Source organism: Balaenoptera musculus, chromosome 12 (genome assembly GCF_009873245.2).
Source record: "Balaenoptera musculus isolate JJ_BM4_2016_0621 chromosome 12, mBalMus1.pri.v3, whole genome shotgun sequence".
NCBI classification, from domain to species: Eukaryota; Metazoa; Chordata; class Mammalia; order Artiodactyla; family Balaenopteridae; genus Balaenoptera; species Balaenoptera musculus.
Window position 1 is genome coordinate 85,096,684 of NC_045796.1, and position 14,755 is coordinate 85,111,438.

The 14,755-nt window shown below is 37.6% G+C and overlaps 1 protein-coding gene across 1 annotated transcript in view; it reads left to right on the plus strand.

Annotated features, from left to right (window-relative positions):
* The window catches only part of LMBRD1 (LMBR1 domain containing 1), a 120,387-nt gene that overhangs the window by 64,138 nt on the left and 41,494 nt on the right, over window positions 1-14,755 (plus strand). Inside the window, exons 8-9 of the mRNA XM_036871758.1 lie at window positions 2,349-2,474; window positions 7,194-7,346. Coding sequence (XP_036727653.1) covers window positions 2,349-2,474; window positions 7,194-7,346 — 279 coding nt within the window. The remainder of the gene's footprint in view (window positions 1-2,348; window positions 2,475-7,193; window positions 7,347-14,755) is intronic.

The following is a 14,755-nucleotide window of genomic DNA, read 5'->3' on the forward strand; positions in this document are numbered from 1 at the left end:
CAGTGTAAAGGATGGACTTGTAGAAAGTGAGACCAGCAGACCAGTGAGGAGAATTTAGATGGCCTTGTCTTTGACAGTAAACTCTAAGTAGCGGCCACGTTTTTAGTACTGACTGGAGTACAGATTCCTTGGGAAATAATTGAGTTGGCCAAAGAGTTCGTTCAGGTTTTTCCATAACATCGTATGGAAAAACCCGAACGAACTCTTTGGCCAACCCAATAGTATTGAGTTCTGAGGTTAGTATATTTAGAGACCCAGATCCATCAAGCAGAATAGCAAGATTTGGGATAAAATAAGCCTAGTTCGGAGGTGGTTGGAAAGACAGGAAAATATACTTGGGCATAAACTCAGTTTAGCAAAATAATTTTGCCTCGGCAGTTGGTTGTAAAAAGCAACGTGGACTTGTGGTAAAATGACATGTGAGTGTGGAGAATCGGTGAATAATCATCATGTAATACTGTATACTCATCAGAGTCTTAAAGTGCTGTGTTACTTTTTTTCATTACTGTTTAAAAGGTGTGGAACTACTAGAACAACAGATAGGTCAGAGTGATAATAGGGATAGGACACTCCTACAAGGGAAGGGTAACCATCTCTGGGACAGCTTGGCTTCCATACGCTTTTTTCTTTACATTTTCAGTATTTTGAGGATATAAAATTTACTGTTAAAAAAATAAACCTGATTATGTTTTTCCTTTTTATATTTTACCAAGGTCATTAGGAGTATAAGTTGGATAAGAATTTAGTTAGTTAGAAGAAAATTATCCTACTCTGTCCAAATTATATTTTCTTCTAATACAAATAGAACCTTTCCCCAACCTCTCCTTGTTGTTTTTGTTTTCGGATGATGGGGAAATCATGAGAACATTAACTTATGTTTTAACAATATTTAAAATGCAACATTTTAAGTATCTTGCCTTTAGAAAATGCAAGGATTTGCATATTGGGTAATAATTTCAGCTAGTTAATTATCTAAATACAACATGCTATATAGAGTTGATACTACCTGATAGAACTGGTTGAGTTCTGGGATTTCCTTTTAATCATGTTCTTTGTTTCTATTCTCCCTTAATTAAAAAACAACCCTGATGTGTCAGAATTTATGCTTCCGTATATGAATTGTGGTTTAATCAATATTTAATCAATGTCTAAAGGAGGCTCAGTGAGAATACTGAAGTGATTAAAATCGACACTAAACACATTTGAGGTCATCCTGGGAGTTGACAGCCTGGTAGCCGAGAGCACGAGAGAAAATATGCAGGATTACTCAGGATATTTTAGAGTTCGGGGTTAAGCCTAAGAGGTAGCGTTTGTCACTTCTGCCCACATTCATTGCTTGAACTCAATCTCATGGCCCTACCTAACTTCAGGGAGGCTGGCTGAAGTAGTTTGGCCGTGTTCTCAGGAACAAAATGGAGAGATTTAAATACGTGATGTTGTATCTACTTTAGAGCCCATTGCTGCAGCCAAGAGGTGATAGTTGTCAGTTTTGCTTCTAAGGATTTAAGGTCAGTAACGATTTTGAATAATGGTCACATGGCAGTTGCCGTTAAGTGTTTTTAATAGTTACAATAAAATTTCACATTTGGGACTGGCTAATATAGAATTGGGTAATATAAAATAATATGTTTATTTTTAATGCTGATTAATATTTTAAAATTTCTTATAAGAATTATATTTAAAATACTTAGCGAAAAGACTATAAATATTTAGAACTTACAAATAAACTACATACAGATCATTGGTATGCTAATCAAATAACATGTATATTAAAATACGTTTTATTAAGGGTTTACTATATACACTTGGATAAAATTGGTTGTTTCCATAGAAAATAATTTTATAAATTATTTCTACTGATTCATACTGTCTTAACCCCTGATTAGCCTGAAATTATGACTTATTACTTTGATAAAGTATTATATTTACATTAATTTTGTAACTTGTCTTTTGAAAAATAGGTATTATCTATTCTAGGAATAGTATTACAGACGTAACTCTATGTAACTAAACATGAAATAAACAGAATTATGAGGCAATATAATCATGATTCACTCCCATATACCCTGTTCTTCAGTGACTGTCCCCTTCACAACTGCTTACTCATTTTGTTATTACTTAAAAGGACATTTTTTACCTGAAAATTCTGTATAATATGTTTAAAATAGTATTACTAGGGAATTCCGTGGTGGTTCAGTGGATAGGACTTGGCGCTCTCACTGCCAGGGGACCAGGTTTGATCCCTGGTTGGGGAACGAAGGTCGCGCACGCCACATGGCGCAGCCAAAAAATAAAGAAATAAAATAAAATAGTATTACTACAACGTGTTTTACTTTTGTTTCTTTCAGGCCTATGGCATGTCGGCATTACCTTTAAATCTGATAAAAGGCACTAGAAGCGCTGCTTACGAACGTCTAGAAAACACTGAAGACATTGAAGAAGTGGAGCAGCACATCCAAGCGATTAAATCAAAGGTGAGTTGATACTTTATTGAGATCGGGGAGCGTAAAAGTACTTTGTCTTTGAGCTGCTCCGTGTTGTGACTTAGACATTGGTAAGCCCATATTTTGACATTGTTTGAGTTTTTGTTCAACGTGTCCTTAAAGAACCATATTTTTAAAAAATTGTCTTCTGTGAAATGTAGGACACTGACAGTATGAGAATTTTTATCAGTGTTCTAACAACTAAAACACAAAAGTTCTACTTACGTATGATGAAGACCTTGCAATTTCCCAGGTACGCTGATTCCATGTGTAGTATCAGATTTCACTGTATCACTTATGTTAAAGTTTTATGTACTAGTTGAATAAGATAAGATTACGTGTAACCACTTGCCAATTAAATGTACTTCTAAAAACACAATAAAGTTTTTCTTCCTTTGTCACCTTCAAGTAACAGATAAATCTTATTTATAGAACATAGGAAAAAATGGAAAGTTTTCTGAATTAAACTGTCATAATCCTGAGACAGAAACCAGATGGTAATAGCACACCAAAAAGAAAACTGTTTACTGGGCTCTCTTATGAAAGTACAGGCAAATAATTTAATATAAATAAAAATGTTAGCAATTCAAAAACTATGCTGTAATAAGAGAATATTTCATAATTATAAGATTAGGTTTATCCCAGGAATGCGAGGATGATATGTTAGAAAATAAAGTAGTTTAATATATTGAGAATAAATGAGAAACATAAACTTCTTAATAGATGCCAAAGAGTATTTGGTAAGAGTCAATTTGTAGTTAACGACGTTTAGAGAAAAGTCTTACCGAATTGGAAGAAAAGAAGTTGTTTAGCAAAGGAAGCCTGCCGTGAGCATCGTACCTAATGAAAGAAACATTCTCACTAAAGGCACATAGACGACAGGGATGTTCGTATCCTATTCCTAGTCAGATAGAAAAGAACGTAGGGGTAACTGTGGAAGGGAGAGGAGAGAAAAGGGGAAGTAACTTCTGTTATTTGCAGATAGCCTCTACCAAGAAAATCTAAAAGAACCAACTGGCAAATTAATAGACCTAAGAAGAGTTCATCAAGGTGTCCAGATACAAATGTACAGGATCGTTCACCAGGTGGAGGATGTAATAGAAAATGACCTCATTTCCAATAACTGTGAACTATAAAATAATAAGAAATGTCAGCATCTTCCTGGTGGAAATTACAAACTTTATTGAAATACATAATAGAAGACTGAAGTAAATGGAGAACTTCATCCGTTCCTACTTGGGAAGATTCAATATTGTAGAGACGACAGTTTTCATACGTTTAGGTGGAAATTCAATACAGTCTATAAAAGATAAAAAATGAAATCTTCATAAACCTCCTACCATATACTAAACAAATTCAGAATTTAAATCCAATATAACATTTACAAAACATTAGGAGAAAGTGAAAATAAAATTTTATTTTGGTATGTGGAAGACCTTTCTAAATAAGACTCAGAACTCGAGTGCAAATTGAGAAATTGGTGAGCTTTACATTTTTATGTTTTTAAATTTATGTACCAAAAAAAGTGGCAGCAAAAAGGAATTTAAAGAACCAACAATAATATGAGAGGAAATAATCTGCAATATAGCTGATATATACTGAGCATCTTTAAGTCAAGAAGAAAAAAAGACAAGAAATATGTAGAAATAATGAACAAAAGACCTAAATAGACAGTTTACTGAAGGAGAAATTAAACTCTTCAGTGAAAATATGAAATGATGCTTCAGCTCATTAGTAATGAGTAGGTTGACTAAGATCCCAGTGTGTGTGGGACCTGAGGAGTTTTCCAGAACATGCTGGGACTTTTACTGCTAAAACCAGGATGGCTGGTAATTAGAGCAACTCAGTATTTTTTTTATCCTTTAGAAGTCTTTAAAATTTTTACCTTCGTCAGGGGTTGATAAGAATTTGGGGATAGGAATACTGTTTGAGGGAATATAAAATATATAGCTTTTTAAAGAAAACTAAATGTTGTCACATGCGTCTGCACACAGAAACGCACAAACAACGTACCTTTTAATAATTAAATTTTAATCCAACAGATGCCTAGGAACCTATCTTACTGGATTGTATGTGTGTGCTTGTGCCCAGGTGAATAAGGATATTCATGTCCCTGCCCCCTCAAAAAAGAAAATAATCTAAATGTTCAAAAATAAGGTATTTGTTAAATTAAAATATCATGGTATAATGTGCTGTGCAATGATGAAAAAGAATGAGGTAGATTTATATAGCTTAGAGAACATATCTTATGAAATTAAGTTAGACTTTCTCAGTTTAAATTCTGGCTCTCCTGATTATGCAGGTAATATCTGTGGGCCTTATTTTCCTCATCTAATAAATGAATAAAATGCTGTTATCAACCTCAAAGTTTTATTCTGAAGATTTAAGGAGAATAAGGCACAGGAAATGTTAGCTATTATGTAAAGCAAAAACCGTAAGTATGTTTACACAGAGGGACACATGCAGACACACAGATATACATGGTCTCTGTGACAGCGATAACCACAGAAGAGGGGGTGGTCACTGGGGACCATGGGAAGGGCAGCTTTCACGTGTTACTGTTTTTCCAACACAGGATATTGTTTATGTGCTATGTAACTTCATTTTTTTTTTTTTTCCAAATGAAATAATTGGGTGACTGCTGGGTGTCTCTCCTGGTGTCTGTCTGGCCACAGTTCTTCTTACGTTGGTTTAGACAGTTGCTACAGCAGATTGGGCCTCCATTCACCCCACTGATGCTTCAGCAAATGGGCAGATAATTTGAGCGTGTTTTCAGTGGACCCTTAAATCAGCTTACGAAAAAATTTCTTTCCTGAAATAGGGAACGCCAGCAGTGAAATAAATCTACCTTGTTGGTATCCTTTTGCTATTAGAATGGCAGTTTTGAGAAAAATTGTGTAGTTAAGATATAAAGTACCACACGCTTGAAGCATCGTGGCCTGGATCTGTCTTCTGGAGGGAGGTGTCTTATTCCTCTGGTCTTCAGAAAATACCCTTCTGTAAGGTTCCTTTTTGGGGGATACAGTTTGATAATAACCAGTGTACTTAAAGCAGTGAAGACAGTTAAATAATAGTAATAGTCCCACGTATGCGAAGTGTGGTCTCTGGTTGGGGGATACAGTTTGATAATAACCAGTGTACTTAAAGCAGTGAAGACAGTTAAATAGTAGTAATAGTCCCACGTATGCAAAGTGTGGTCTCTGGTTGGGGGATACAGTTTGATAATAACCAGTGTACTTAAAGCAGTGAAGACAGTTAAATAGTAGTAATAGTCCCACGTATGCAAAGTGTGGTCTCTGCACCAGCGGCAGCGGCATCTCCTGGGGGTGTGGCAGAAATGCAAATTCCGGGCCCCACCCGAGGCCTAACTAAGTCATGTTCTCTTGGGGTGGGGTCTAGAAACCTGTGTTGAACGGACTGTCCTGCTGACTGTTATGCATGTGAAGCTTGGGAAGCAACACGATCAGGAAGAGGATGGCTGGTGCCAGAAGAGGATGGCAGCGCCACTGTGTGAAGAGATCGTTGTGACCCTGTACCTCCCCTTATGAGAGGCCATGCGGGCTGTTTGCGTGTGCCCGTCATTTCACGTTGATGCTGCTCTGGGCCGAGCTGCAGAGCGCTGGCCGCTCTGCCTCCCAGCGCACTATTTAACCTTGATGGGGGTTTTAACACTCTAATTACCTAACGCTTTTGCAGTTTAAAAATGTCCCAGGAATTCCCTGGCAGTAGGACTGCCAGGGAATTAGGACTCAACGCTTTCACTGCTGAGGGCGTGGGGGTTCAATCCCTGGTCGGGGAACTAAGATCCCACAAGCCGCGTGGTGTGGCCAAAAACTTAAAAAAAAAAAGAAAAGTGTTGTCCCATGTAAATATTTTCTTGGTCCTTCCAATAAAAGCAAACAAATTTATATTTCACCTTTTTAGTATTTAGCAGTTGTCTTGTCATTGTGGTTTATTATCGTACCGAGTTGAAGACACTTAGGGGCAGAGGGGAGTTCAAGTGGGAAAGTGTCACTCAGACACCACAGAAAGGTACTACTCATGGTTACGGTAAATATCGTATGAAAATAGATGAGAATTATCTGTCAGATAGGTCAGCCAAAGAAAACATGACTCATTTGCAGATGTAAATGGAGAATAAGAAAGTGCTGGTTCTTAGCAATTGTTATAAAAGCCTGTGCACACCACGTACTAGTACTGCATCACGCTGCTGGTGTTTGAATCAGGGACTGAAAAGCATCAGCTCGGATACACTGTAACACAATCACTTGACCAGAAGGAGAGAGAGCAGAGGACCGAATATGTTAAGATAAGGGATAGGATGAGGAATTTGGAGGTGAAGGAGAATAATTGAGCAAAGAACATAAAGTGCCTCATAAAAAGGGTGTTTTAAAAAATATTTATCTGTCTCCACATAACTTTACCGTGTACGGTATTTGGAAAATAGGGATCAAGAGGAAGTTCAGCATTAAATGTACACACATTCACATCACATTTTGACACTGATCTTGGTTCAGAGATGTGTATTGTCACATAGAAGTTGTTGGGTTCGTTCTTTCTTTTTTTTTTTTTCCCCCAATTTGTAAATTTGCGAAAGGAGTCAAATCGAACCTAAAAAAGTTTTTGTTGCCTGATCTGCTAAATCTGATAGGTACTTTATAAAGACCTTAATGGTAAAAAAACTGTTTTATTTTGTTCTCTTATTTGCAGAGCAAAGATGGTCGACCTTTGCCAGCAAGGGATAAACGCGCCTTAAAACAATTTGAAGAAAGGTTACGAACACTTAGGAAAAGAGAGAGGCACTTAGAATTCATTGAAAATAGCTGGTGGACTAAATTCTGTGGTGCCCTGCGTCCCCTGAAGGTAAGTGGAGTTTTACAAAATTATGCTGTCACTCTTCCAGGTTTCTGTAGTACCTCTCAGAGAGGTTGAGTTCTCCTAGTGAGGCATTGCAGCATGGAACTTTAAGGGCGTGGGTTTCGCAGTTAAAATAATCTGGTTTTAAATCACAGCTCTGATATTTGGTAGTTGGGGCAAGGTACGTAACCTCTCTGAGCTTCATTTACTCATGTGTAATGTAAGTATTACAACAGAGGTTTTGGGGAATTTAAGTTAAAATATAGGTAAGTAATGTGGTATTCTCCTGGTTTTACAAGGTTGTACTTTTCTGTAGGAGATCTGGGACCCATATTAGACCTTTCTCAGATAGACAGATTTCAATATTCAGATTGAAAATTTCAATAGAATTTGCTTCATTGTGAGGTGGCATGTTTCTGAAAGTATGTAAAAAGGTATTATTTAAGATGGAAAACCATTAATTTCCTTTTTTTTTGAAACCATCATTAGCTAGCCTTGAATTCTTCAGACTGTGGTCTTCCTCTTATAATTCAAAAGGAAATGAGGAAATGCACTGACTGCTTACCCTAAAAAGCTTCTCTTTTGAAAGACTGCTTCAAAAACATACCATAATCAGTTAGATCTACTGTGTATCACTTTTAAACCTTTTTTAAGACTTACCTCAGTCCCTTTTCCCAAGGTGATTGTCTTCATAGCACCAAAGGTATGAAGAAACCCTGCTCACCCTTAACTTAATTCTAAATTGTTTCTATAGCTTCCTTATAAATATTTATAACTTGGTCGCTAACATTAGCTGCCTTGTTTTAAAAGTGCTTTGTGCTGTTTCACTGTACCTGTGTTTAGAGGGACTTTCAAATCAACTTTATTAAGTGTGCAGATTGATTTTGCCAAACGTAGGTATGTAGGTATAGAAGATCTACATCACTACAGAAAGCTACTTTATGTCTTCCCCTGCGCCACTGGGCTCAGACCCCGACCACCCACTGATGTCCTTCTGTCATTGAGGTTTACTTTTGTGTGTTCTGTGGAGTCACGGCATATATAGGCTTTGGTCTGGCTTTTTTGGCTCAGCATGGTGCTTTTGAGATTTCGTCCATGTTACTGCATTTCTTTTCAGTGGTTCAATCTGTTTTCTTGCTGAGTAACATTCCATTGTGTCTGTTTCACCATTTGTTTATCCACTCACCTGTTAGTGGGGATTCGAGTTGTTTCCAGTTTGAGGCTATTATGATTAATGCTGATGTGAACATGGTGTACAAATCTTTGTGTAGACATCTACACATTCATTCATTTTTCTTGAGTAAACGCCTAGGAGTAGAATTGCTGGGTCTAATGTTTAATATACATTTCACTTTATAATAAGTGAAGTATTTTTCAAAGTGGTTGCACCATTGTGCATTCCCACAGCAGCATGAGATTTCTGGTTGCTTCACATCCTTGTCAACTCATATTGTAACTGTTTGTGATAGGTGTTCTAATGGGTGTGTAATCTTACCTCATGGTTTTGATTTGCATTTCCCTGGTGACTAATGATATTAAGCATCTTTTTGTATTCTTATTGGCCATTTGTTTATCTTTTCTCAAAGGCCTGTTTAAATCTTTGGCCACTTTAAAAGTTAGGTTTTTGTTTTATGAGTGAGTTATGAGGCTTCTTTGTATATTCTGAATCAAGTACTTTGTCAAATTTGTGTATTCTTAATGTTGCCCCCTAGTTTATGCCTTGCTTTTGTGTTGTCTCAACACTGTCCTTCAAAGAGACGTTTCTTAAGTTTTTATAGAGAGCATTTTCTCCTGAGTGTCTTCTAGATGATAGTGTTAGTTCTTATATTTTAGGTTTGTGGTCCATTTTAAGTTAATTTTGTGGAATGATGTGACTTAGGGGTCAAAGTTTATTTTATTTTCCATATGGATAGCTGGTTGTTTCAGCACCTTTTTTTTTTTTTTTTGACAAGACTATCCTTAGCTCATTGAATTTCCTTGGTACTTTTGTCAAATCGATTGTATGTATGTGTGGGTCTGTTTCTGGACTCTTTTCTGTTCCATTGATCTGTATGTTCTTATGCTAAAACTTGATTACTAGAGCTTTATAATCAGTCATGAAATCAAGCAGTGTCAGTTCTTCAGTTTTGTTTTCCTTTTTCAATATTGTTTCGGCTCTGCTAGATCCTTTGCATTTCCATATAAATTTAGGATTGACTCGTAACTCCACAAAACACCCAGTGGAATTTCTATTGGGATTACTTTGAATCAGTAGGTAAATTTGGGGAGAATTGTTATCTTAATATTGAACCTTCTAATCCATGAACGTGATATCTTTCCATTTATTTATGTTATCTTAAATTTCTCTCAGCAGTGTTTTGTAGTTCTCAGTATAGAGGTCTTGCAGGTATTTTGATAAATTTATAAGTATATTTTCGTTTATAATATTACGCATTATTTTGTTTAATTTCAATTCTCAATTATTTGTTGCTAGTATGTAGAAATTCATTTCTGTACATTGGCCTTGTATCATGCAACCTGGCTAAATTATTCTAGTAGCTTTATTATAGATTCCCAAGGAATTTTTATATACATGATTATGTCAGTGCTAGAAGACAGTTCTACTTCTTCCTTTCAAATATGAGATTTCCGATTTTTTTTCTCCTTATTGCACAGGCTAAAACTTCCAGTACCGTCAGTTTACCATTTATTCCTTTTGTTATATAAATAAATCAGTATTCTCGAATACTGATTGGAATTCTTACCTATCTTTCTGTTATCTGGTTTTAAGTTAGGAATAATAGGAAACACTTAGGATTAGTTAGTAGTAGTCATGCCTGATGGAAAAATCTGAGGATGCAAACTTATTGTTATGTAATTGAGGCTTTAAGATGAATTTTTCTCACGTGAAGTATGAAAATGATTTGTTACACAGATACAGCTCAGAAAATGGGAAGCCGCGCTGTTCGTGCTTCTCATACTTCAGCATCCGGTGGTCCTAGTGGGAGCAGGCAGGCAGGGCCGCGCCCCGCTCTGCACTGCTCAGCCGTGCTGGACGTCGTTTAACACCTCTGAGAAGCTCCTGGTGCAGAATTTCTTTAAAGTTATGTCTGTCTCAAAATTTGGTGGTAGTGTTCGGTGCTGTATATAATCCATGTTTGCTTTATTATAAAGTGTATTAAATTACACTGAATTTGCCATTTTTTATAAGAAAATTTTATAATTATTTTTCATAAGAGTAGCTCCCCCCCTACCCCCCCACCCCCCGAGATGCAATTGGTCTTGTGATTTCACACGTCCATGATTGCCTAGCATATGTGTATCTCATGTCAGAGGCACGGGGGTTCCGAGCATGGCTTTTCTGTCACATACATCTAGTGTTGAGTCCTTGCTCTCCTCCTCACCAGCCGTATAGATTCTTGTTGCTTCACCTTGCTACACCTCATTTTTCTCATTCATGTAATGGGGTTGTGTACTTTTTTTTGTTATGGGAATTAAATGAAATAATCTGTGCTGTGCCTTTTGATGTAAGCAGCTCAGAAAATTGCCGCTGCTATTGTTACAGTTCTATATATAGGATTTTTCAACTTCTTGAATACTGCCATGGAACTCAAGGAAGAAAATTAGTTTTGAGTTGAAGGCACTTATAAAAATAAGCATCTAATTAGAATAAGTTAATGGGTTCTTAAAACAGCATTTATATATAATACCGAGCACATTTCTAAGCATACAGTCTAATCTTCGTTAGACACTTGATTAAACTTGCCTCTGACAGATGGGCATTCTTTGAGTGTGTACAACTAATTGGCCTGGGTAACCTACAGATCCATTAGGTTTTAAATAAAACTTGAGATTTTACTATATATACACCTGTTATTGTATATATATTTATACCTCTTATATTTATAAAGAGAGATATAAATTCATGTCCATAATTATATCACGTATTTTTTCAGACTTTTTTTTATTGTGGTAAAACATACATAACATACAGTTTACCATTTAAACTATTTGTTGGTGTGGCATTACTTACATTCACAGTGTTGTGCAACTGTCACCACTCTCCATTTCCAGAACCTTTCATCATCCCAAACAGAACATTCAACAGTAACTCTCCATTCTGCACCTCCACCCCCCATACCCCTGCAACCACACGACTCAGACTGGGACTTGAACTCACTGTCTTTTAGTTGAGATCACACACCTGGTCTCAGGACTTAATGAAGCTCAGGTTCTTGATGTCTCGTCGCAGAAAGAATTCAGTGAGAGACAAAGTGATAGGTAAGAAGTGCATTTATTTAGAGAGATACAGTCTATAGACAGAATGCGGTCCATCTTAAAAGGCGAGCATGGCCCTGGGAGAAGCACCCTCCACAGACAGAGTGTGGGCCATCTCAGAAGGCGAGAGGCCCTGAAATACGGCATGGTTAGTTTTTATGGACTGGGTAATTTCATAAGGAAAGGAGTGGGAGGATTATTCCAACTGTCTTGGAGAAGGGGCGGAGATTTCCAGGAATTGGGCCCCCGCCCACTTGTTGACCATTTTTTGGTCAGCCCCAGAACTGTCATGGCACCTGTGGATATGTCATTTAGCTAATGTATTACGTTGAGCATATAATGAGGGTTAATGTCCACTGGAACTTGAATCTTCTTCCACCTTGAACCTAGTTGGTTCTAACCAGGTTACGTCATATCCAACAGCTCTGTCATTCTTTTAAAGGTTGTGCCCTGCCCCGTTCCCTCCTGTTTCACCCCTGCCCAGCTCACATCCCCTAATGACCTCTATTCTCTTTTCCGTCTCTGAATTTTCCTATTCTAGTTACCTCATATAAGTGAATTATATGTACTTTTGTGTCTGGCTTATTTGACTTCACATAATGCCTTCAAAGTTCATATTTTTGATGTATCAAAATTTCATTCCTTTTTAAGGCTGAATAATATCAATTTTGTTTTTCCATTCATCTTTTTGTTTATCCATCCATCTGTTGGTGGACATTTGGGTTATTTCCAACTTTCGGCTATTGTGAATAATGCTTCCAAGGTAATTGGTATACAAGTATCTGTTTGAGTCCCTGCTTTCAGTTCTTTTGAGTATATACCTAGAAATGGAATTGCAAGATCTTGTGTCAGTTCTGGTATCACTTTTTGAAGAACCTACAAATTGTTTTCCACAGTGGGTGCACCATTTTACATGCCCACCAATAAGGCACAGGGTTCCAGTTTATCCATATCATTGTCAATGCTTATTTTCCTTTGTTTTGATAATAGCCAGCCTTATTGTTGTGAAGTGATATCTCATTGTGGTTTTTATTTTCATTTCCTTAATGATTAGTGACATTGAGCATCTTTTCACTTGATTGTTGGCTTTGTATCTTTACTTTGGAGAAATGTTTATTCGGGGTTTTTTTGTTTGTTTGTTTGTTTTTAATATTCTTGTTGCCAAAATATTGGCCCTCTGTGCTCTGGTGCTGACTAGAAATTCAGAGACAGAGTTTTGACAGGCAAAGAGGGAACACAGCAGGCTAGCGCTAGTGCCCCCCTCCCTGGGGAATAGGGAGAGGTCTTACAGTCAGGGCTCCTGCTTGGGGGTAGGTGATAAGGATCAAGGCAGTGATGGGCTTGCATTCTTCTGATGGGTTGGTGGTGAGGGAAGCAGGAGTCAGCATCATCAGCCTTCAGGTTCCAGCTGGTCTGGGGTCTGCATGCTTGTGGGCAGCGTACCATCATTAATCATTAACTTCTCCCACCTGGAGGGGGGTTCAGTATCTGCAGAACAGCTCAAAGATACCTTTGTGTGTATCCATTGATTGGGACACCAGGACCTTGCCCCAAGGCTGCACTATTGTTTCTCTTGACTGTTTGTTTCTCCCTTGTCTCCCATCCCCTCTCTTCCCTAATTACCAACTGCTTGAATCTGCCCATTGGAAGTCGGGGGAAAGTCATGGAGGCTGAATGAAGCCTATTTCCTGTAATCAGAGAAGTGGGGGACACAGAAAGGCTTTGTTCCTTGGAGCCCCACAGGGCCTTACTCAGTATCATGCTGAATGTTACTCCTTATTAGATACATGATTTGTAAATATTCTCCTATTCTTGGCTTGTCTTTTCATTCTGTTGATAATGTCCTTTGATACACAAAGTTTTTTTAATTTTGATGATGCTAGTTCATTTTTTCTTTTGTTACCTGTGTTTTTTGTGTCATATACAAAAAATAATTGCCAAATCCAATGCCATGAAGATTTTTTCCCTAAGAGTTTAATAGTTTTAGCTCTTACATTTAGATCTTTGATCTATTTTGAGTTAATTTTTATATATAGTGAAGGACAAGGGTCTGATTTCATTCTTTATGTCTGTCTTTAGGCCAGTACCATACTGTTTTTTTAAAATATATATATATTTATTTATTTATTTTATTTATTAATTTTTGGCTGCGTTGGGTCTTCGTTGCTGCGTGCAGGGTTTCTCTAGTTGCAGCGAGCGGGGGCTACTCTTCATTGTGGTGTGAGGGCTTCTCGTTGCGGTGGCTTCTCTTGTTGCAGAGCATGGGCTCTAGGTGCGTGGGCTCCAGTAGTTGTGGCTCACAGGCTTAGTTGCTCTGTGGCATGTGGGATCTTCCCGGACCAGGGCTTGAACCCATGTCCCCTGCATTGAAGGCAGATTCTTAACCACTGCACCACCAGGGAAGCCCACCATACTCTTTTGATCGCTGTGGCTTTGTAGTAAATTTTGAAATAAGGAAGTGTGAGTCCTGTAACTTTGTACTTCTTTTTCAAGATTGTTTTGGCTATTCAGGGTTCCTTGAAATTCCACATGAATTTCATGATGGATTTTCTTGTTTCTGCAAAGAACATCATTGTGATTTTCGTTGGGATTGCATTGAATCTGTAGATCATTTTCAGTAGTATTGTCATTTTTAACGTATTAAGTCTTTCAAACCATAAATGTGGGATGTCTTTCCATTTATTTATGTCTCCTTTAATTTCTGTCAGCAGTGTTTTGTAGTTTTCAGTTGTAGGAGAGGAAAAAATTTACTTCTACCCTTCTGGGTTCTTCTGTCTGGTCTAAGAATTAAATTGACATGAGATTAACAGGAGAAATTCAAACAAAAGTTTGATAACATGTACATATGGGAGAGACCCAGGAGAACTGAATAACTAGCCCAAACAGCCGAAACCGGCTCCTTAAATACCACCTTCAGCTAAAGACAAAGGAGGATGTTGGGCGTAGTGGTTTGAGACTTCAAAGGGGAGGAAGGCAACTCACATGGAGATGGAAAAGCAAATGTTCGGTAGACAAGTGTTTGCTAGACCAGCAGAGACAAAGGAACACAGAGTGGACCCTGAGCTCTAGGCCCTACCAAGTTTCCCCCCACACCTGGCCCTTATTCCTTGCAGACATCTCTGGTGACAACTCTATTCTGGGAACAGGCCCTTTATCTA